The 21,586-nt window shown below is 51.3% G+C and overlaps 8 protein-coding genes across 8 annotated transcripts; 5 read left to right on the plus strand and 3 right to left on the minus strand.

Moving 5' to 3' along the window:
* Positions 1–641: 641 nt before the first annotated feature.
* Positions 642–2,003, minus strand: VC83_07765 (uncharacterized protein). The gene is made up of 2 exons (XM_024471330.1): positions 1,770–2,003; positions 642–1,707 (listed from the first exon to the last, which is right to left on the minus strand). Exons 1-2 carry the CDS (start codon positions 1,793–1,795, stop codon positions 837–839), a joined length of 897 nt encoding a protein of 298 aa, XP_024321077.1. The 5' UTR covers positions 1,796–2,003; the 3' UTR covers positions 642–836.
* A 58-nt stretch (positions 2,004–2,061) lies between these two features.
* VC83_07766 (uncharacterized protein) lies at positions 2,062–6,244 on the minus strand. The gene is made up of 2 exons (XM_024471331.1): positions 3,306–6,244; positions 2,062–3,248 (listed from the first exon to the last, which is right to left on the minus strand). Exons 1-2 carry the CDS (start codon positions 4,568–4,570, stop codon positions 2,678–2,680), a joined length of 1,836 nt encoding a protein of 611 aa, XP_024321080.1. The 5' UTR covers positions 4,571–6,244; the 3' UTR covers positions 2,062–2,677.
* Positions 6,245–6,989: 745 nt separating this feature from the next.
* Positions 6,990–9,560, plus strand: ITT1 (translation termination inhibitor protein itt1). The gene is made up of 2 exons (XM_024471332.1): positions 6,990–8,019; positions 8,073–9,560. The coding sequence occupies exons 1-2, from the start codon at positions 7,434–7,436 to the stop codon at positions 9,368–9,370; spliced, it is 1,884 nt and encodes a 627-aa protein (XP_024321079.1). The 5' UTR covers positions 6,990–7,433; the 3' UTR covers positions 9,371–9,560.
* Positions 9,561–9,589: 29 nt separating this feature from the next.
* On the plus strand, positions 9,590–10,700 carry VC83_07768 (uncharacterized protein; the record flags this gene model as incomplete). Its single annotated transcript, XM_024471333.1, has 2 exons — positions 9,590–10,380; positions 10,438–10,700. 2 exons carry the CDS (start codon positions 9,590–9,592, stop codon positions 10,598–10,600), a joined length of 954 nt encoding a protein of 317 aa, XP_024321082.1. The 3' UTR covers positions 10,601–10,700.
* VC83_07769 (uncharacterized protein) lies at positions 10,701–14,238 on the plus strand. The gene is made up of 2 exons (XM_024471334.1): positions 10,701–10,980; positions 11,179–14,238. Exons 1-2 carry the CDS (start codon positions 10,741–10,743, stop codon positions 14,155–14,157), a joined length of 3,219 nt encoding a protein of 1,072 aa, XP_024321081.1. The 5' UTR covers positions 10,701–10,740; the 3' UTR covers positions 14,158–14,238.
* On the minus strand, positions 14,239–15,873 carry VC83_07770 (uncharacterized protein). The gene is made up of 2 exons (XM_024471335.1): positions 15,598–15,873; positions 14,239–15,545 (listed from the first exon to the last, which is right to left on the minus strand). Exon 2 carries the CDS (start codon positions 15,413–15,415, stop codon positions 14,420–14,422), a length of 996 nt encoding a protein of 331 aa, XP_024320985.1. The 5' UTR covers positions 15,416–15,545; positions 15,598–15,873; the 3' UTR covers positions 14,239–14,419.
* Positions 15,874–16,289: 416 nt separating this feature from the next.
* VC83_07771 (uncharacterized protein) lies at positions 16,290–17,574 on the plus strand (the record flags this gene model as incomplete). The annotated part of the gene is made up of 4 exons (XM_024471336.1): positions 16,290–16,564; positions 16,612–16,910; positions 16,962–17,026; positions 17,080–17,574. 4 exons carry the CDS (start codon positions 16,290–16,292, stop codon positions 17,572–17,574), a joined length of 1,134 nt encoding a protein of 377 aa, XP_024320986.1.
* A 535-nt stretch (positions 17,575–18,109) lies between these two features.
* VC83_07772 (uncharacterized protein) lies at positions 18,110–20,972 on the plus strand. The gene is made up of 4 exons (XM_024471337.1): positions 18,110–18,472; positions 18,555–18,621; positions 18,674–19,653; positions 19,708–20,972. Exons 1-4 carry the CDS (start codon positions 18,411–18,413, stop codon positions 20,597–20,599), a joined length of 2,001 nt encoding a protein of 666 aa, XP_024320983.1. The 5' UTR covers positions 18,110–18,410; the 3' UTR covers positions 20,600–20,972.
* The last annotated feature ends 614 nt before the right edge of the window (positions 20,973–21,586 follow it).

Raw genomic sequence — 21,586 nt, forward strand, 5'->3', positions numbered from 1 at the left:
TGCTCATAAGTAGCTTAATGAGTACTATACGCTTGCTACGAATCAACGATGGAGTCATTCAGGGGTAGCTACAATTTGCGATCTTAACGTATTCAACAGTCTTTGGCCAAGCAGTACTGAAGAAGTCAAACAGAATAGGGTTAAGCAGCAGTTCCACGACGTCTTTATTCAATATAGAGACCGCCAATACTATCTTGAAGAAGAGAAAAGGGAAGCTGAGGCTGATTTACGACAATTACCTACAGAACCTGACTCCGACGACGATTTATATCTCTCTCATAGTATTTACCAAGAACCAGAATGGAAGCGCTGGCTTGTTGAGCCCCGGCCAGGTCCAGCAACAGATATCGTCAATATTGGGCAGCAAAGCAATATCAATATCCAATTATAGCTGCAATTGCTCGAGACCATTTGGCAATTCCTGCAACATCAGCTCCATCAGAACGGGTCTTTAGTAATGGAGCTGATATTCTTACGAAGAAAAGGAACAGGCTCTCTCCTGAAACGCTTCGATATTTACTCTGTTTACGAGATTGGGGTCATATACTAGAGGTTGAAGAAAGTGAAGCCGAAGATGCTGATGACGAGGGGGAAGAGTAGTTATATAAGTTATTTTATCTATTCTATTTTTATATTTTAAGCCTCATTATCCTGAAGATCCGGATATAACCCGTATCTATCCGTCAAAACATCAGACGGATCATGATCTTACCCGTGAGGGCTCAGGATCAGATCCGGATACGATCCGCCGAACACTGATATCATGTTTGTTATAAGGTTATACGCAGCAAGCCAATTATATTTCTAAGTGGTTCGCACTCCAACTAGTCGCCCGTTTAGTTCGCATCACTTCCACTTCCACTATCTGCCTCCCCCGAGGGTTCAGGCATCCCAGCGGCCGCAGCTGCCTTCTTCCTTTTCTCCCTCTCTCTCCTCTTTACCTTCCTCTCTCTATTCCGCGCTGTCCTCTTCTGCGCGTCATCGGCACCTCTGCTCGCTTTCTCTTCTTCCATTCTCGCACACCGTAACCGCTCTGCTTCCAACTTCTCAGCAAGAGCTCGTTCTCTTACCCTAACTTCAATGCGTCGCTTTTTATTCGGCTTTGACCTTTTAGTCTTCCCGTCTCCTTCAGCAGTCCGCACGCTGACTGACTTGGCTGCCAGTGCAGCCTCAGGTTGTGAGGTTGATGTTGAGCCCGTTCGTATAACTGTCACCCTCCATGGCTTCTCTAGAGCCCAAGCCCTATGTTCTCTCTCCCGCTGCACCATATCCGCACTCACAGCTGCCTCTTCAAACCCCGCTTTCTTCGTTCCTGTCGCTGGTGCGGCGATATACCAGCTCAGCCTCCTGTGTGGTACGGTAAACGCGCCATCACCTAGATCTTCGTCATCTGAATTGGATAGTATAATTCGTTGGGTAGCCGTTTCGTCAGGTTTGGAAGATTGGGATTGGTTGCCATTCGAGGCGACCGCTGTGGTGGAGGGAGCGAATAATCTGAATTCGAATTCCTCGTCTTCTGCCTCTGCTGGCGGTGCATCTGGCGAAAATTCTGTGCCACCAGGAGCGACAGGGTCCTGTGACGAAATGGTTATGGGGCCATAGAGTTGCGCGAGTTGGTCTTGAAGGAGCTTCGCGCGAGAGTCATCGATCGGTGAAGCGGCATCTTCATTGCCGTCGTCGGAGTTGTATAGGTCGTCGCGACGGACGCTGTAGATATGTCAGATCAGGCACTTCCAGTTTTTCCGTGGCAATTGAAATTGAGCACATACCGCTTCGCGTCGGGCAGATCAAACATGGGTCCTTCCGATGTTTGAATTTAAAGAGGAGGCTGTTGAAATTGTTTGAGTATTGGAGTTTTTACCCAGCCGACAACATCCTTGATTGATTGCGTGAAGTTCCCCACAAGGCTACGATTACAAGCAGCCGCGCCAGCCTTCCCGCCCAAGCGCCAAATTTTAATGGATAATCGACCAGCACCAACCGCACACTAATGCTTAGTAAAGTGATGCGGGGCTTCAGAGACTATAAAGTCTGATAGAGTATATTTGGTTTCTACATGGGGCACTTCACTTCCAGCAGTTTAATCAGATAATTAATAAGTACCAAGCTTCAAGCACAATGTGCGGTAGCTCACCCAGTATGAATATGATAAGACGGGTGGATGGATGGAATAGACAGAACGAGCCGGCGCAGGACAGCCCCTCTGGGCCCGCCGCGACGGGTATGTCAGTATATTGTTCTGTAGGTATGGAAGATTCGTCTCAGAGATCCGTTATATCCCCTATTCACCATCCGTGTAATGAAATACATTTCCCCCCAACCTCTGCACCGGACCCAAGATGAGTAAACAATTTCAAGCTGGACACAGATTCGCCTAATAATGATAATTGGCAATACGCTGAGCTCCTCTCCCCCCTAAAACCTTCCCCTTTTTCAGTTGTATGCCACTATAACTCCGACGCTGGACAATGCTCGCATCTCAAAGCTATATCATCGCTTATAGAACAAGAAAATGGCGAGGAACAAGAAGATTAATATTTTAAAAAATCGAAAAACGGACGTCAAAACGCTAATTTTAGAGTAGATAGCTAACCGGCTATGGTACAAAGGGGTATATCGTGGCTCGTACTTGTTTTTTTTCTCATTGATAAATGTTTGGAATGTGGCGTATTATGAATCAGCCAGCGGCGCTCCATGTGTATCCGATATTCTGGGTGTCATCCCTAGCATTAACGTATGCTTCTGAAGCAAAGTTGTAATCTGGGGATGGCTGCCGCTCATGTTCTGTCTGATGGGGTGGATGTTGGAGTGGCTGTTGGGGTGGTAGGTTCATAGCCGTGCTATAGCTTGACCCATCTGGCTCGGTGCCTGACCACGGCGGTGGAGCTGGCGCATGAGGATAGTACAGGCGATTTGGGTTGCCCGCAAGGTTATTTCCATACGAGGTTTCGAATGGCCGATAAACCGAGCTATGGGGCACCTCCGTATGTCGTGGAGACTTCATCGGACGCGGGTTAGGGTCAAATTGCGCAGGTGACGACGTTGGGGGTGAGTAGAAATGCCGTGATGAAGACTCAATCGGTGAGGTTAGCTCTGGCAGTCCGTGATGCGAGGACGGATCCTGGACCGCATGGATTCTTTGGGGTTCGTTATGGTATGCAGATATGCTGTTGCTTGTTTGCGGAAACGTCGCTGTGGCGGATGCGGCGTGCCCAGAGTGTTGCTGCGCTTGATTCCACTGTGGATAGCTATCAATTTCTAGTCAGCATACATTTCTACATTATTAACCTATGTATGCTACTTACCCGCCGTGGATTATCAGAGGAGACGGAGGAAAGTTGCCATTATCGAACTGAAATGGGCGTTTCGGTAAATCCATCATCGTAGGCTTCGCAATGCCAGGCCTATCCGCCATCAAGGGATCTTTCTTCTGAGATGGAGACACACGAGAATTATGGCCCCTCAGCGAAGCTGACGATCCTACTAGCGGTATTTCTTTTCTTGCTTGGAAGTTCCTGGGGCTTCGTCCGCGTACCACAATGGGCGCTGTTGCCGATTCGACTGTGGACACTTTGGATCCATCGGCCAGCGTGGATATTAGTTTTAGGCGCAAGACAAAATGTTGCTGTAGTTCTTTCCTACGGCCATTGTTGGCTGTTGCAACACGGAACTGGAGCCTCTTCCATGCTATTTGTTGAGAGACCGTCTCATTGTTCTTGTCTTCGTTTCCAAGGCTGTCGATTGATATAGCCGCTGGCTCCTGCCCTTGGCCAGATGGGTGATCTGGGGAATTTGCTGGTGGGGTCTTCCAGGGGATAACAATCAGTCGGATAACATGTCCATCCACAGATTCTGTAGCTGAAACTGTAATCTCATGCGACACAGTAGATATGGACTCCCCGTGGCCATTGACGACTGACAGAGGCCCTGCTGGGCATGTGATTGAACCTGATATCTGGAAGAGGTTGCGCCGGTAGCAAGTGAGTTCCGGCTGCATGATAATGTTGTCGCCAGCATGAGTTGCTATCTCAGACAAGAAGAACATGCCATGTATTTGCGCAACAACATCCAGTTTGGCGGGCCTTCCATACTGGTCTAGGACCGTATGCCTATGTGGCAACAACGGCTCAAACGACAGTAGGCGATGGTCGGATTGAATCGTCGGTTTCGTCGAATCGTCGAACTCCGGTATGCTTTCGTGCAGTGAAGAGGCAACATTGGCGTACGGGTGCTCTTCGAACGAATCATGCGGCCTCTTAAGGCTTGGATAGCTACGATGGGAAGCCAATCCGGGATTCAGCTTGGGGACCCCAAAAACGCCAAGAGACTCGCTGCCTCGGCGCGGTAGCATGTCATTCTGTGGTTGCTGCTGTGACTGCTGGTGTTGGGTCGATGGGCTGTAGGGGTCCTTTGCGCTACTGCTGTATAGTACTTCCTGTGGTTCAAATACTGGAGCACTCTGCTCGTAATGATGAGAGAATAGCGACATTGGCGCCGGGAGGGGGACTCGACAGCCGTTCCATAACGAAGTTCCAGTCGACCCAGGCTCCTCTGGTTTTATATCTTCCATCGTAAGTGAGAATGCTGTGAACGACGCCCGCACATGTCTTGAATTGGTTGGACTAACTAGCAAGGCGGCCGAAGAGCAGGAAACGTGGAAAGAAAGAGGAGGCTAGATACCTAAGCATAACAATACAAGAATCGCTGACATTGGAGAAGCTTGAATGGGAGCTCCACACTGTTTTAGGTACTGTTTTAGGTGGAAGGGAAGTCCCGGATGAGGCGTGCCGACACTCTGGGATTAAGTAACAACAGCTAGAGCGGTGATGGGTGTCTGGGCACAGGCTACCACTGTGCATGCCAGTGGCAACTCTAGCCGCTAGGGATCAGTCGCAAAATGTCTTCAGACAAGGAGTGGCGAGTGGCGGTGGGAGAGACAAATAATAAAACAGGAGATGGAAACCGAATTGGCCGCTGGAGTGGCGACAAGAAAATGAAACGGCTCGAGTTATTATATCTTGCTTGATGTCTGTAATGCTATCTGGCGGAACGCTACCCTTATTCTTAAATTGAAAGAACAAAAGAAGGAAAGGGGCCAGGGAGAAGAATGCATATTGATATCGGTATTGCGGAAGGTCGCGCATACACTTAAAGCGTCCACATTTCCACATTCTCGAAGAGTTGATGGGCCCTGCTGCGCGCTATTAGCAACGATTCCTGACGTAAGAACGGCCGCCCCCAGGAACAGATGACAGTCTTCGTATCTCCAGAACAGCGAGGATAGGTTCGAGTAGCGGTACCAAGGACCGGACTGTATGGCGCCCTGAAACCTACGGAGTAGTAGAAGGCGCTTCAACCACATTGGCGCTGGGCTCTCGTCTGAAAGTACGTATGCCCCGAACAGGGATAGCACGTGGCGCTATGTCTCTTGAGAGGCATGAAAGAGGGGATCAGTAGTGCAAAAAAACCTAGCAAGCGCAGTGGTCAGTTATTTACAAGTTGCCCGAGCTCGGCCCAAAGACGCCTAGCCATGGGCGGAGAAACGTCGGTTTTTAGAGCCATCAGAGACACGTTTAAGGGATCGATCGGTGAGGATGGGGGGTGTGGTGTGAGGTGAGGTGAGACCTGTTGTGAATAGACAGACCCAATGCTGGGGTGGGGTCATACTGACAGCTTTTGTTGCCCCTGACGCCGCCTTCCTGGAGTGGAGAGGTGTCCAATTTGGCCGAACCCGTGGAGGGCATTTCTCATAGCAAATCGCCAACCAGCCCCAAATCGTGAAAAGCCCCTTTTACAAGTGCCACCCGCCGCTACACTCGAGACACTTTTGTGTCTCGAGGCGGGGCCAGCATATTGGCGCTGACGGGGCCTGTAAGGAAACGAGGAGAGCCCTGTGCCGTTGCCAAGGTTGATAACCCATGCCAATTAATCTCGAGAATCCCGGTGCTCCCTCGTGGATACTGGCTACGACCACTGGAGGAGAGTACGAGTCGCCCAAAACGACTCATTTTGCGGTGGGGATGGTAAGTCGGTCAGGGCCTTTGAGCCTGTCTCTCCCCCCCGCGCCCAACGGTCCGGTTTAGGCATCATGTGCTGAGCTTTAGATGCGGAGTACAAGTGAAATATTGTGATTATCGGACGCAGACGCATCCGATTTGCCCGTGAACCCCTGGCGGTAATGCTATTCTCCCTCCCCAATGCTGATCTACAGCGCGAATCGAATATTTCTCGACTTTCAAATTTCCCGGCGTTGTATATTTCGTCATGGCTCTTCGCAATCTCGGACTTTGCCATCAACAGAGGGGAGTTTCGCTCATAAAAAAATATACAAACACAAATCAATCTTTGAAGCCACGGTTGGTGCATATTCCTGTGCCATACATAGCACTCTCTCTAATAGGGCCTGTCCCAGTAACCAAAGTATTCCCATACCTATACTTTGGGATAAGTGCCTATCCCAGGTATTACTCTAGCAGGGCTTAGGACGCACTATCAGTTCGAAATACCCCTGTTTAGGCCGATCCAGCGGCCTCGACTACGCCCACATGCAGTAGCGTGGCAGAACAGACACCCATCCGTCCGTTACACCCGTCGAGCCTTTCTTTCCCTGCATTTGCGAGTAGGTGAACTGCGCCGTTATGTTCGAAGCACATGCTAGAATCAGGGGGTAAAGTCAAATTCAAATATGTTCCCTTGGGAAGAATAACACAAACCTTGTTCTAGATGTGGGACGAATAGAGCCAAGGCGAGGCGACGGAAATACCGGCGGTTGTCGTTGTCTCGCCTGTCAGATCCTGCACTGACAAGCAGCAACTTCATTCCTTGACAAAAGAGATGCATGTATGCGCGGGGAGGCCGGAAGAGCTACAGCTCTTCCGGTGTCGACAGGGAATAATGGAAGCTGAATGAAAGATGCCTAGGTATTGCTGCGCGCATAACATGTCTGAGCGGAGTATTGAGCGTCACCTTTGAGGATCGAGAGACCGGGCATGTCTGGAATGTCTGGAATGTCTGGAATGTCTGGAATGTCTGGACTAGGAGGTCCCTCACACAATCTTACCCTGAGAAGGCGAGAATAACACTTCCCGGCCTGATGAAAGACATCAAAAGACTAAAAATCGTTTCACTTCGTCATTCTTCACTATGTTATCGTTCTCTGCCTTTTAAATATTTCGGCTTGTATGAGACATCGTTCTCCAGAGGAGGGAGGGGAGGAGACGAGGGCGGATAACGATAGCGGATATCTAATCGCGATAGTTTCAACGTCAAAAAGTTCCGCCACCTCTGGATCTTTGAACTGGCCTTTGTTGCTTCTGAATCCAAACTCCCTTTCATTTCCTCCATCTTTTATCTATTTGTCTCTACTAAAGCCCTGCATGGTTGCAGTTCCGCCCTAATGTCGTCTCTCGACAGTCTATACAGACGATCTCACAATGGCGGATGACTCGGGGGAAACTGGTACGATGGCCAGCGCCAGCGAAGATGACGAGCGAACTATGGAGCTTTCTGCTCTCCAAGCAATCTTTCCCGAGCTTATTATAGACGAGAAGAAACAATTTACGGCCACTTTAGAGCTACCCGTTGCGCCTTCAGAGCCGGTTCCTATTGTATTTAAAGATGTGTCCGATAAATCGCCCATCGAAGCCGACAGACAGCCCCAGATCCATCGACTGAGCTACCTGCCCAACATTCACATTGGAATTACCCTACCCGACGGCTACCCTGCTGAAAACCCTCCAGTCTTAGAGTTGTCTGCGACACCAAACTGGCTCCCTCGCGGGAAAATACAGGAGCTGTTAGGGCAGTGCAAGGAGTTCTGGGAGGATATGGGGCATGACCAGGTGCTATACCTGTTCATAGATCACATCCAAGACTCTGCTCTTGGGGCTTTTGGACTCCTCGACGGGGAAGAACATCTACAACTATCTCCTGACCTTGAGATCGAACTTCTTGATCAGGATAAATCCGCAAAGCAAGCGGAATTTGATAGACAAAGCTACAACTGCGGGATCTGCCTGGGTAAGTGACTTGACGATATTGATGGAATGTAACCTGTTACTGACGGCAAATAGAACCGAAACGAGGAACTACTTGTCACAAGTTGAATGACTGTGGGCACGTCTTTTGCCGCCAGTGCCTGCAGGACTTCTATAACAATGCCATTACCGAAGGCGATCTCGACTCGGTCAAGTGCCTTGACCCGGGATGTGCCAAAAGGCGCGAAGAGGAGTTGGCTAAATCAGGGCGAAAACGAAAGCCGAATGTTACGTTGCTACCGAGTGAGCTTCTTCTGATCCCATTGGAACACGACATGGTTAAACGGTATGTCACCATGAGACACAAGATCGAACTTGAGAATGACAAGAGCACGGTATACTGCCCAAGAAGTTTCTGCCAGGGAGCCGCACGATCGAAAAAGCACACAAAGCCAATAATAACGCCAACCTTTGTAACAGCTACTGCCGACGAAGAGGCGGACGAAGAATCTGATGATGAGCTGGCAACCATTGACCCAACCAAGCCTCCAAACCGCGCCAACCTTCTCCGTGTTTGTGAAGATTGTCTGTTTGCTTTTTGCAGTCGGTGCCTCCAGACTTGGCACGGGGAGTATGTGCTGTGTGGGCCGCCACGGAATACGAACGAGCTCAGCGCTGAGGACAAAGCTTCTCTGGAATACATCAAGTACCACACTACACCCTGCCCTACATGTGCAGTGCCTGCACAGAAAACCCACGGATGCAACCACATGATATGCCAGCGGTGTGGTACTCACTTCTGTTACCTGTGCTCTAGCTGGTTGGATGTGGGCAACCCATACCAGCACTACAACACCGAGACAACAGGGTGTTATCAACGGCTGTGGGAGCTCGAAGGTGGTGATGGAAATGATGTCGGATACAACTATGCGGGCGGGGACCACCGTCCCGATGAGGATGAGTTTTCAGACGATGGCTCTGAAGATGACGGCCCCGGCCATATCGATGGCCAATTACATATGATTGAGGGCATGCGCCTTGAACCCCAACCTCTTATAGCTGAGCCTGAACAAGACCCAATCGCCGACGGGGCACATGGAGGTGATCCTGGAGACCCGCCACCGGCACAAAACGATGGACCACTCGTCCTCCGTCTTGCCCTAGTTCCCCCGGGCCCTGCTCCTGCTCGTGCGCCTGCTCTTCGTGCAAGACAAGGACAACCAAATCCTCAGGTAGCCCCTGGCCGCTTAGGCGGGCGCTTTGCCCGTGCCGCTGCACGTCGCGCGGCAGCCGAGGTCGAAGAAGCTGAAAGACGTCTCGGTGCACGCAATGCGGCTTGGAATAGACGTATGGGTCGTGATGCGCGACCTGAGCACGGAGGACCAGATATGTGAGGCATGGTTTTGGGGCGCTTTTTAGTAGATGATTATGGGTCTATCAGTCATGCATTTCGTAGAGTGGGATCAATTACGGAGTTGACATGGAGTTGACATGGAGTTAAAACTCTATGGTTATGAGAAGTTTTTTAGGCGTTGCCGTATTGCTTAGGGCACTAGCAGTAGATATTCATAGATAGAAATGAAGTCGTTGAAATTCAATTCATTAGGTGAGACATGAGCTGTGCTGCGGACCGCGCACGTGCATCGGGACTGGTGTTCTTCCCATCGGTCTGGGGTATTTCAAAGACCCCTAATTTACTTGGGTACAGTACTTTCTTCCCAAAAGCACTCACAACAACCAGCATCGCCTCACCGGCTATAGTAGATATCTACCATCAAGCTTTCTTGGATCATACACACAAGGCATCGCCAACAATGAGTTCTCAACCGCCCACCTCCGTCGCGGAGCTTCTCGCAGACCGCACAACAGTGCTCTCATTCTCACTCGTCCTCGCCCTCATCGTCTCCGCCTACGTCCTCTCCCTCGCCACACTGCGCCGCGGCACCTCCTGCGCGCTGCGATTCCTCTTCATCTGGCACGCCTTCGATGCCCTGATCCACTTCATCTTCGAAGGCTCCTTCCTTTACAACGCGCTCTTCACGTACGTCTCCCTGCCGTCGTTCGCCACGGCTGCGCCGAACTGGCTGGGCTACACGGACCGTCTCTATGGCTCGAACTTCGGCGGCCCAGAGAACCACCTCGCGGCGCTGTGGAGGGTGTACGCGCAGGCTGATTCGCGATGGGGAGGCGCCGACGCGACGGTCGTGAGCATCGAGCTTCTGACGGTGCTCCTGGCCGGACCAGTGGCTGCGTACGTTGCGATTTTGATCGCGCGCGGGGATGCGAGAGCAAGTATCTGGATGATTGCGCTTGCGGTCGCGGAGTTGTATGGCGGGTTCATGACGTTTGCGCCGGAGTGGTTGACTGGAAGCCCCAGCTTGGATACGAGCAATTGGGTCTTTACGTGAGTTTTCCCTGTTCCTGGCAGTTGAGGCTGGGTTCTGAAGCTAACATGTGATAGATGGGTGTACCTGTTCTTCTTCAACACGCTGTGGGTCTGGATCCCGATGTATGCAATTTACGTTTCGTACAAGGATATCTGCAATGCCTTTGATGTCCGCACAGAGGTCATTGTCGCGAGCGAGCAGAAGCTGAAGAGGGAGGAGAGTAAGAAGGCGAGGTGATGTGCGCCTGGTGCGTGTTGGAATTATTGGTGGATGGCTATAGTGCGTAATGCAATAGGTGTAAATATTTATTGGGGAGATATAATATATTGTGAAGATATTCGCAGATGCCCTGATCCTGTTGCTCGTAGTTACTATTTATGATGTTGCTGTTCCTTTGTTCTCCATACGCATATGGTACTAACCGCCAGGCAAGGCACAACAATTCGTATACGCGCAGACCAGTGGCGGCTTATGGCCATGAGCTCTTCGAGCATCTCGTATCAGCTCCTACCTTCACAAAGTTGAAGCCGCTACGAGTACATCGAGCGAGCACAGACACCATAACTATGGAGGCCGCAAACCAAGGACTGGACTTGGAGAGGGAGCTGACATGTTCGGTGAGGAAGCCACAACCCGTTTGTTTCATGCCAGGCGAACGTCACAGCGGCCACAAGCGGACCTCAGCCTCGACAGCTAAGCCGCAGTCGTGACGACGCTGACGACAGCTTGGGAGCAATGCTTACTCGCATTTGGCTCCTATGGCGACGCCTTGCAGCGCGTTTATCTTGATCACTAGCTAACAGCTCGCCCTGTAGATCTGCACCGAGGTCCTCTACCAACCCCTCACCCTCCTCGATTGCCTCCATACCTTCTGCGGCGCGTGCCTTAAGGAATGGTTCGCCTTCCAGCTCAACTCGGCGCGTGCCTCCGGCGCCTCTTCCGCGCGCAGCAGCAACCCCGTCACTTGCCCGTCATGTCGTGCCGTTGTGCGCGCAACGAAGAACAATGCGACAGTCACGACGCTCCTCGACATGTTCCTCGCCGCGAACCCGGACAAAGGCAGGACGGCAGAGGAGAAGGAGGATGTAAAGAAGAAATACAGCCCGGGCGACGATGTTATTCCGAAAACAGAGGAGCGGGAGAAGACGCTGAGGGAACGAATGGCGGAGGATGACGATGGGAGGCTGATACAGCAGGTTCAAATGGCTAGTTTGAGGGAGGTTGGGGTCGAGCTGCCAGAAGAAAGGAGGGAGAGGAGGAGGAGAAGAGAAGAAAGGGCGAGGGCCACAGGGCGCACATCTAGCCGGACTGCTAGCAGAGAGGCAAACAGTGACCGCGCGGGGTCAGGGCCGGACAGAGAGCGAAGGAGAGCCGAGGAGGACAGCGGGAGTGAGAGCAGGCGTAGGCGCGAGGAGAGGCGCGAGGAGAGGCGCGAGGAGAGGGCAGCGGCATCTGCTTCATCACCAACTACATTGCATCCCGAGTCTACTCGAGCTTTAGAGAGGAGACGCCGAAGGAGCGAAGAAGCAGCTCGCAGAAGTCAGGATGACTCGCGAAGGAGGAACGACGACGCAAATCGAACTGCTGTGAGGCAAATTGAGCACCAGTCGTCCCTGCGCTCCTTGATAAGCTCCTCGGATGTGGATTCGCGCGAGATGGAGGGAGAGATCCTACGCCAGATTCGCGAAGAAGGCTTGTTAGACGGCATTGATCTCGAGAACATCGATGTCAACCAGGAAGACCAGATCAGTGAGCGAATTGCGGAAGCATTTAGACGACGCCAGAGAGAAAGGGCTGAACAAGTCGTTGCCTCAGAGCCAAGAAATAGAAGCCCGAGCGATCGCAATGAACATCGATCAGCTACATCGAGCAGGACTCGCCAGAGCACAACTACAGCACCTCCTATGGCGACAGCGCGACGACTTCCACACTCTAGATCACTGAGTGCTGCTAGCCAAGCTGATGAGGCTACGAGAGCAAGTCCCCGTACTAGTGCAACTCGCCTCGAACCACAATCAAGTGATGAAGGACGGAGACGACGGCGGACGGCTAGTGGGGGAAATAGGAGCACAAGAAGTGCCACATCACCCGCTCCATCATCATCCCCAGTAAGACGACCTGCAGCTCGATCTGCCACCGATCTTACAGAGCGGTCTACTTCATCACACATTACACGTCCTCTCATGTCCGTCGACACAAGAAGCACAACTGAGCCGGTGCCAACATCGTCGACAGTTGCTGACGTTGTTGAGCTTGCGGCAGGTCGACGGCGACCACCGACTCTCTCTCCGAGAAGCCAGGTTGCAGGGGAAGCTGAAACCGCTGCGTCGCCAGTTGAGCTTCTACCATCTCACGCGCGCACAGCATCGCAAACTTCAGCTTACCCCCCACCACCCGTACCTGTAGCAACCACCCAACAGGATTCACAGCCTGGCCTTATCCCAGCCGCGACACTCTCCCATCATTGCACAGCCACCGAACGAGCCACCGCCCTCCAAGCCGTCAGCCGCCCCACGTCTTCCGAGTCAACAGCCTCCCAGCGCGTATCCCTCCCCCGCTTCCCAGAGCCCTCAATCCAATGCAACCGCTGCCACAAATCACACATCGAATACGAGCTCCATTACTCCTGTCCAATCTGCGCCAGAGGCGAGTGGAACCTGTGTCTTGGCTGTTACCGGTCCGGTCGCGGCTGCGAGCAGTGGTTCGGTTTCGGGTACGCCGCGTGGGCGAAATGGGAGAAAGCCCGTACTGCCGGTCACATCCCACCCAATGCCGAGAAGCCGCATATGCTGTTCGCCGAGCGCTATCTACCGCCGAGAATCACGCCTGGTGGTGCAGAGGGCAGGAGGACGCTGACGACAGAGGACCCGGCGAGGAGGCTACAGAGCGGGGCGTTCTGTGCGAGTTGCCAGGAGTGGGCAAATGAGTGTTATTGGCGCTGCGACTCCTGTAATGAGGGAGACTGGGGATTTTGCAACAACTGTGTGAACCAGGGACGGTGCTGTACACACGCTCTGCTGCCACTTCTCTACAAGCCCGATAATCGCGATGCGGAGCCGATGAGCCCCAGCCATGATCACCAGACTCCAAGGACAGCGACGCTATTGACAGGACCGGGTGTCGTGGAGCTGGGCAGCTTCAAGCCGCTAAGCTTCAGGGTCGAGTGCGATGCGTGTCACTATCCCATCCAGCCTACTCAGACGCGCTTCCACTGCTTCCAGTGCACGTCAGCACTGCCGGGGCGCGAAGCCGGGGATTATGATATCTGCACGACGTGCTACCACTCTATGGTGAACAAGAAGCGGACTAGCAACGAGAATGGTCATTTAGGCTGGCGACGCTGTCTCCAAGGCCACCGTATGATTATTGTGGGATTTGAAGATGCGGGGGGGGGTCAGCGGCGCGTTGTCGTGCAGGACCGCGTCGGAGGATGTGGGCTCTTTGAGGAGCCGGCAAAGACGCAGGGTGCTGCGGATGCAGGGCTTCAACAGTGGAGCTGGGCGGGGGGCACGAGGGCGCGGCTTGTGACGAATGATGTTTCTTCTACGGCACCGACTGGTAACCCGGCAATGACGACGGAGTTCCCTCCCGATGGTGGGGTAGGTATGCGGGCCGTGGCGCTGTGGAGCTGGTACCCGAAGGAGGGGGAGGGGGCGAATGAGTTGCTGTTCCCGAGGGGGGCGGAGGTGCGGGAGGTTGTGGATGTGAATGGGGATTGGTTCCACGGGTCGTTTATGGGTGCGAAGGGCCTGTTTCCGGCGCCGTATGTGAGGGTCTTGGACAGTGCTTCGTGAGAGGTGGGGTGGGTGGGATAGGATGGATTGTAGTTACGAAGGTATGTGTGACGAGCGACGTTTTAGCATAGCTGATTATTTAGAATATTGTTATTATCGGCTTGCGGGAACCTGATACTTATTTACATATCATTTAGGGATTATGAGCTTCGGATCTGTGTATAGTATCTACGACCATGGTTCTATTTTGAAGCGTCTAGTTCTACTGCTATATATCTAGAAAGTATATACATACACCACCTATTCACAGAGAATACCTAATCTAGGGAATCAAGTCGGAAGCAATAAACACATACCTACTCATTCCACACCTTTTCCCGCCCAACCCTTCAACCACCTTCTCGCTCCTACTATTCCCCTCCTTAACTTCAGAATGCACCCACCCACTCCCCTGCCCAAAAGGCAGCAACCCATCATCGCCACTTACAGCACCATTCCCTCCCCCACTAATCCCCCTAAACTCCCCTCTACCCAACTTCCCCAAAAGACCCCCCGCCACCGCCTTCGCAAGCCCCTTCCCCCTCTGCTGCGCCACCACAAACAGCGTCGCCAACGAGCCATCAACATCCACAAACGCCCAAGCAACCATCTCCCCGCCCTCATCCAAAATAGCCACCCCAGGCAACCCCTGCAGCGTCTCTGCCTCCCTCGGGATCCCGCTCGTTGCTATGACGAGCCCAAGCTGCTTCCTGGGGACGGCGGCGATCTTGAATCCCCCCGGCAGCGGCGAGGTGTGGGGGACTGCCAATGGGATGTTGAAGTGCGTCCAATTCGTGTCATGCTTCACGGCATCGAACGGGCGCGCAACGGATGTGATGGCGTCGGCGAGGTGGGCGGGAATGCATCCGAATTTTAGGAGGGGTAGGAAAGGCCAGCCTGGCGCGGCGGGGACCGGGGTGTCGCGAAGGAAGGCGATTGCGGCTTTGGCGTGGGCATTGAGGGTTTGAGACTGAGGAGCTGATAGAGAGGGGAGGGCCGTGAGGGGGTTGAAGAGCCAGATTTGGGCTTCGGTGTGGCGGGAGCGGTCGGCGAAGAGGATAGTCGGGGTGGAGGAGGGGTTCGGAGAGGTGGAAGGGAGGAAGGTGGCGGCGAAGAGGCAGTGTCGGGATAGGGTGTTTTGGGGAGCGAGGATGCGGTTGTAGAGTGGGTTGCTGTGGGGGAGGTGGTCTTGAAGGACTGATATGAGGACGGTTTGGGCCAGGTCTTGGGGCCAGCGGTGGAAGACTACGGCGCCAGCAACTGCTTCCGGTGTGTCCATATCTATGTCAAAGAAAATAATATATAGAATAGAAATGGAATCTTGAGTCCATTCGATATTATCAGGAAGTATATCTTTATAATCTTTGCACTAACTAACTAATCTTAGTATAGTTTGTGACTCAAAATTACTCATGAGAAGTTAGTTTATCACGTGTTTTCGATGGCATAGCGACTACATACGTTGTAATAACACATACACAGGCCATAAAGTTATATATCATCCTACATTCCATTAAATAACTTGAGTTTTGTTAATATCATGATAGGTGACGAACTGGCGAGCATGCGTCCGGGCTGTTACATCTCAGGTGTCTGTGCTAATTCAGGAGTCCTAATGGAAATGACGGAGTAAACGAGGAGACGAGGGTTTAATCCAGGTTAGTGCAGTTATAGCAAGGGGAAATGGCGCTATTTCATGCTAAAATCACTAGCCTGTAAATAAGCATCCCAAGTGAGAATCAATGACTGTTAGGGACTCGAAACATGCTCTGCTCTTCTCATATTTTGTATGGAAAGCTAGTTACGCTTCCAAGTCTGAGTAAAGCATTCGTATGATTTTGAAGACAATTTACATTTCCAAACTAACTAGCTATGATGTCTCACGTAATGCCCTCGATAGTCCGCCCATTCCAATTCCCATTCCCATTCCCTGTCCTCTTTCCTCTCTTCTTCCTGTTCTTCACCGTACACGGCTTCATCACCAACCAGCGCGACAGCGGTAGTCGTGCCAAGTAACTCATCGAGAAAGCGTCTATCACATCCCAGAAGTTCTCATATGAATGAAAGGTCATATAACTTCTGCTATTACTATTTATTAAATCCACATTCGCCCGTAAAAGCCCAATAAAACAGCAATACGATCTCCTGTGAAAATGCATCCTGCCACGGTTTTGCTTGCGGCTATTGCCGCAGTTGCCCTTCCTCACAATTTCGACCACTTCGAATCCAACGAGACCATAGACTCGACCCCAGGAACAGAATATAACAATACATGGGACGCATCCAACGGAAGCACGGTCAGCAATGGAACATATACTTCTCAAAGAAACCGAGTAAACGTGCACATGGCCACAGTTGGCTTTGATTATGGACGTTGTGGATCTGGGTTTGGTGGCTGCGAGATTGGTTCTTGCTGCTCTGATTATGGGTTGGTATCCCTCTCCTCGTCGTTTTAATCACGCTAACATGGAGCAGTTATTGTGGCATCCAAGAGCCGTACTGCGGAGACCGTAACAGCACCAAGTTCCAGAACTCAGGCACCCTCTATCCCCCGCATACCAGCGCCAATATACACAAACGGTCAATGGGTCCTACGACCTCGATAATTCCCAGACGCAAGGTCGGGTCTGTTCCATATGCAGGAAGTGGAGAGATTCGGCACTGTACCGAGATGGGTGTTGTCGCTTTAACATTTGATGATGGCCCATCTGCGTATACCGATGACTTGCTGGATCTCTTAGACGAGTACGGCGCCAAGGCGACATTCTTCATCAGTAAGTAAAATGCCCCTATCATGGTAGTCATATCCCACTGACTTCCCATAGCTGGTAATAATAATGGCGTACATGAAATCGACGACTGCTCGACCGGTTATCCAGCTATCATCAAGGTATGCCCCAGCGCCGACTAAAAAAAATGTAACTCATGCTAACTTACTCACAGAGGATGTATAACTCAGGTCATCAAATTGCCAGTCACACCTGGGGGCATCCTGACCTCAGCGGGGTAAATGAAGATGAATTCGACAGACAAATGTACCGGAACGAAATGGCCATCCGCAATATCCTTGGCATCATCCCAACCTACATGAGACCACCATACATTTCCTGCGACTACAATTGCGCTAGGAAGCTCGACGAGATGGGCTACCACAACATCTATTTCGACGTCGACACCGTTGACTATTGGAACAATGACGCCGAGTTGATCCACAACTCGATGCATAACGTGGACGCCGCCATTGCCGCCCCGAGTCAAAGCAGCTTCCTCATCCTCCAGCATGATATCCATTACCATTCGGTATACTCTCTCACAGAGTACATCCTCAAGGCAATGGGCGAAGCTGGATATGGCACCTCGGTGACTGTTGGGACCTGCCTTGGCGATCCTCGTCGAAACTGGTACCGTGACGCCCAGCCGGCCACCGTGAAATGTTAGATGCCATCGACAACACCGGGGCCTATTTACTGCATGGCGTGTTAGTTTATATCCAAGTTGCTGATGGCCTGCGTCGTAATGGACGACGGCGGTCGGAGTAGGTATACTTTTACATATCCGAGCAGCCCAACGCCTGAGACGGCTGTTTGAATTGGATATTATTTGTTATCTTTTGGATTTAATACCGCATATTGGGGATATCCCACAGGCTCTTTTGAAAGGAATGAAATTGTTGAAATGTAGACGGTTGCACGCAGTTAGTTTTATCTTGGACAAAGAAATCCAATTCAGATTCAAAATAGTGTGTTATATGAAGACATTTCTGTGAACATAATACCGTCTGTTGTGATCGGCCTTGTATGGCTTTTGTGTCCCAAATTGTGGTAAAGAACTCGGCAGCTTCTCTGTGCTGGAGGGTCGTTCATGTGTTTGGCTAGGAACGATGCGATGATGGCGAGTCCAGCTAGAAAATGTGGATCGCGAGGCTGCCAATTAGGTATCGTTGCTCTGGCGACTTCTACCGCAAAAGTAAACACTGCGAACAACGCCGACGAATGTAGAAAACCACATAACTACGAAACTCAGGTTACATTCTATAAGGCTCACTATTGTTCACTGCTAAGCCGGTATCTGTCGTGCGTTACTACCAAACTCGAGTCCCGCGAATAAGCTCTTACAAAGGTTACCAGCCGCCAGCGAATCTATATCAGCCAAGCCATACGTGGGGAAGGAAGCTTGATACCGAGGCAGCGAAAGGCCGGATCGAATATTGCAGGAAAACAGGCGGAATATCGAGCAGTTCATGATAAGGGGGGCCCTTCAGGAGCCGATCAGTCATGGCGTACGCAGCAGAGCAGCATAAGTGGATCAACGTGCAGCAGAAGACATTCACGAAATGGTGCGTTGACATACAACCCCTGGCTCGGGGCGCAGTGAGCGATTTCTTGGATGTATGGTTAGCTAACTGGTACCTCATACAGGCTGAACGCCAAGATATCAGCTAGGGAGGTCGAAGTAAAGGACTTGGTGAAAGATCTAAGCGACGGTGTAAGCTGCGAACTGTCAATATCCAACTACAGTGTGCTAAGACCTACCATAGGTTATACTTATCCATCTTCTCGAATGTCTCTCCAGCGAGTCCCTGGGCCGATATGCGGCGAAGCCAAAGCTACGAGTGCAACGGTTCGAAAATGCCAACCTCTCGCTCGACTTTATAAAATCGAAAGGAATTCAGATGACCAACATAGGCGCCGAAGATGTGGTTGATGGAAACCGGAAAATTATACTGGGGCTTATATGGACTCTTATTCTACGGTTCACAATCTCCGATATCAACCAGGAGGGTATGACTGCGAAGGAAGGCTTGCTACTCTGGTGCCAAAGGAAAACGGCCTGTTACGATGAAGTGGAAGTCAGGGACTTCAGTGCAAGCTGGAATGATGGGCTGGCATTCTGTGCGTTGCTGGATATCCATCGCCCAGATCTGATCGACTACGACGCACTGGACAAGAAAGATCATCGTGGGAATATGCAACTAGCTTTTGATATCGCGAGCAAAGAGATCGGTATACCAGATCTTCTCGACGTAGAGGACGTCTGCGACGTCGCTAAACCGGATGAAAGATCGTTGATGACGTACATCGCATACTGGTTTCATGCTTTCTCACAAATGGAGAAGGTTGAAAATGCAGGCCGGCGAGTTGAGAAATTTGTCAGCAGCATGCAAGGCGCCTGGGAGATGCAGAGTGCATTTGAGCGGAGAATGCGAGCCCTCTTGAAGGCCATCAAAGAGCAAGGTCAAAGTTGGCAGGATGCTGACTTTGAAGGCACATATGTCGACGCAAAGAGTCAATCTTCGGAGTTTGGTGTGTATAAAAGGGGACAGAAGAGGGAGTGGGTGGCCGAGAAGAGCGAACTGGCAGCGTTGCTGGGTAATATCAAGACAAAGATGAGCACCTACCGCCTTCGGCCCTACGACCCACCGCAGGAGCTCCGGTTGGATACGCTGGAGAAAGAATGGGCAGTGTTGATGAGGGCCGAGATGGCAAGGGGACAGCTCATCAATGAAACGATCAGAGAGTAAGACTAAACCTTTCAACCTTCAAGATTCTACAGGTCTAACATTCCATCCAGCATCAAAAATGCCTTGAGGAGAACTTTTGCGGACAAGGCTAATGACTTTGCACTTGCTTTGAATGCTATGCAGCTTGCCGTTTCGGGGCTGGAAGGCGACGTTGAAGATCAGTTAAGGCATGTCAAACGTCTAAATGAAAGCGTGGCACCCCTCGACTCGTATCTCGAGACGATCGCCGAGCTCGACCAGAAATGTGAAGAAGCAAACATCGAAGAGAACGACTTCACGACATACACATATGATGAGCTTTCCTACGAACTTGGCCTCGTAAAGGGTTCGGTGTCTAAGAAGCTGGCCTTCTTAGACAACCAAGTGGTGGCACGAAATATGACAAACCTCACACCTATACAGCTGGAGGAGTTCGAAAGCGTCTTCCGCCATTTCGATCGTGATGCTTCCAACAGTCTCCAGGAGCTGGAATTTAGCGCCGCGCTGGCGTCTCTTGGGCTGGTATTTAGCGAGGACGAGATGCACGACTACTTCCTGGAGACATCTCGCGGCCATGACCACGTGACTTTTGAGCAATTTATCAACTTCATGGTGGACGTCACGGAGGATCAAAACACGGCCGAGCAAGTCTTCCAGAGTTTCCGAGAGGTTGCTGATGGAAAGCCTTATGTTACAGAGATGGACCTGCGACATAGTCTCGTGCCTGACGACGTCATTGAGAAGTTAACCAAGATAATCCCAGCACATAAGGGGCCAGACTTGCAGGAGGATCGAGGCATGCCACAGTACGATTATGTCAGTTTTATGGATCATCTCATTGATGATCCAGAGGAGGATCTGCGAGCAGATGTTGGGAAAGGAAGCAAAGTTCTCGGGGAGATTCAAAACACGCCGGGTGTCAAAGCCCATGCGTCGCCTACGAAGAGCAATGGGAATTATTAACCGCCCGGCTCTGTATAGAAGTGTCAATGAAGAATTGTGCATAGCTGGGAGTTGGAGGGAGCTTTTGTTGATTTGGTGTTTTCGGGTAGAGGTACATCGGGTAGGCCTTATGGGGGCCATTGGCAAGTTGGTAAGGAGGCGTGGCACGGGCAGCGGGCCAGCGATGTCGGTTACAACTCGCATTAATTTTAGGAGGAGATAGTGGCGGCAGAGAACCCAACCGGTATTAAGCTCCTCACACGGACTTAGTATTCAGGGCAATGCTACGAAAGGAAGCTAAGGCAACTACAGGAAAGCATCCAGGATTATAGTCGTTGAGTGTGCATCACTTCTGTCAAATGATTTTATATTAAGCCAATGTAGTGCTTGCTTGCTTTTGTTACTGTCTTCTCCATCATGTTTATGACCGTGAATACTTTGCCTTTCTCATTTGAGTCTCACTGTTATCTGTCAACTCAGCTGGTTCACTAACTCTTATTGTCCATACAATGTCAAGCACCATGCCACCGAGCCTTACTGTGAGCCTGCTGATGAAGTTCAACTGATAGCATGGTTTGATCTCAGGGTCTTCTATTCACAGTCACGAAGCAAGTTCACGTCATAATACCTCAATATTAGTGGTTAAGTTATTACATTTTATGCTCTAACCCCTGTTGCATTTCATGCCCCAGGTCATCGCTCGACAGGTTCTCCGCAGAGACTCCCCCATGGTACAAATCTCCAACAACGTTCAAAGGATAGCATTTTATGCTTTCGCTCCCTTTGTATTTTATGCTCAGGGACGCACTTGTGCAGGAGTGTCTTCAGGGGTCACATGCAACGGCGTCCCGCTGCACATGATCCCCTCAGAAACCCCCGCGGCCTCTGGGAGGCATGACAAAAAACAAGACAACAAAACTTCAAAAACTCCTAAAACTCCGTTGCCATTTCCTCTCGTGGGTATATCCGTTTTTCTTTTTCCGTGCTTGACGCTTTCTAAACTCCCGC

The sequence above is a fragment of the Pseudogymnoascus destructans genome (genome assembly GCF_001641265.1).
Source record: "Pseudogymnoascus destructans isolate 20631-21 unplaced genomic scaffold scaffold_22, whole genome shotgun sequence".
Lineage (NCBI taxonomy): Eukaryota > Fungi > Ascomycota > Leotiomycetes > Thelebolales > Thelebolaceae > Pseudogymnoascus > Pseudogymnoascus destructans.

Bases quoted from the DNA above. Each gene is read 5' to 3' on its own strand.
- ITT1 (XM_024471332.1), top strand. From the start codon at position 7,434: ATGGCGGATGACTCGGGGGAAACTGGTACGATGGCCAGCGCCAGCGAA. The intron at 8,020-8,072 runs GTAAGTGACTTG...GACGGCAAATAG, and splicing joins CAACTGCGGGATCTGCCTGG to AACCGAAACGAGGAACTACT.
- VC83_07765 (XM_024471330.1), bottom strand. From the start codon at position 1,795: ATGTTTGATCTGCCCGACGCGAAGCG. The intron at 1,708-1,769 runs GTATGTGCTCAA...ACATATCTACAG, and splicing joins GATCTGCCCGACGCGAAGCG to CGTCCGTCGCGACGACCTAT.
- VC83_07772 (XM_024471337.1), top strand. From the start codon at position 18,411: ATGGCGTACGCAGCAGAGCAGCATAAGTGGATCAACGTGCAGCAGAAG. The intron at 18,622-18,673 runs GTAAGCTGCGAA...GACCTACCATAG, and splicing joins TGAAAGATCTAAGCGACGGT to GTTATACTTATCCATCTTCT. The intron at 19,654-19,707 runs GTAAGACTAAAC...CATTCCATCCAG, and splicing joins ATCAATGAAACGATCAGAGA to CATCAAAAATGCCTTGAGGA.
- VC83_07770 (XM_024471335.1), bottom strand. From the start codon at position 15,415: ATGGACACACCGGAAGCAGTTGCTGGCGCCGTAGTCTTCCACCGCTGG.
- VC83_07766 (XM_024471331.1), bottom strand. From the start codon at position 4,570: ATGGAAGATATAAAACCAGAGGAGCCTGGGTCGACTGGAACTTCGTTA. The intron at 3,249-3,305 runs GTAAGTAGCATA...AGAAATTGATAG, and splicing joins CCTCTGATAATCCACGGCGG to CTATCCACAGTGGAATCAAG.
- VC83_07769 (XM_024471334.1), top strand. From the start codon at position 10,741: ATGATGTTGCTGTTCCTTTGTTCTCCATACGCATATGGTACTAACCGC. The intron at 10,981-11,178 runs GTGAGGAAGCCA...CTCGCCCTGTAG, and splicing joins AGAGGGAGCTGACATGTTCG to ATCTGCACCGAGGTCCTCTA.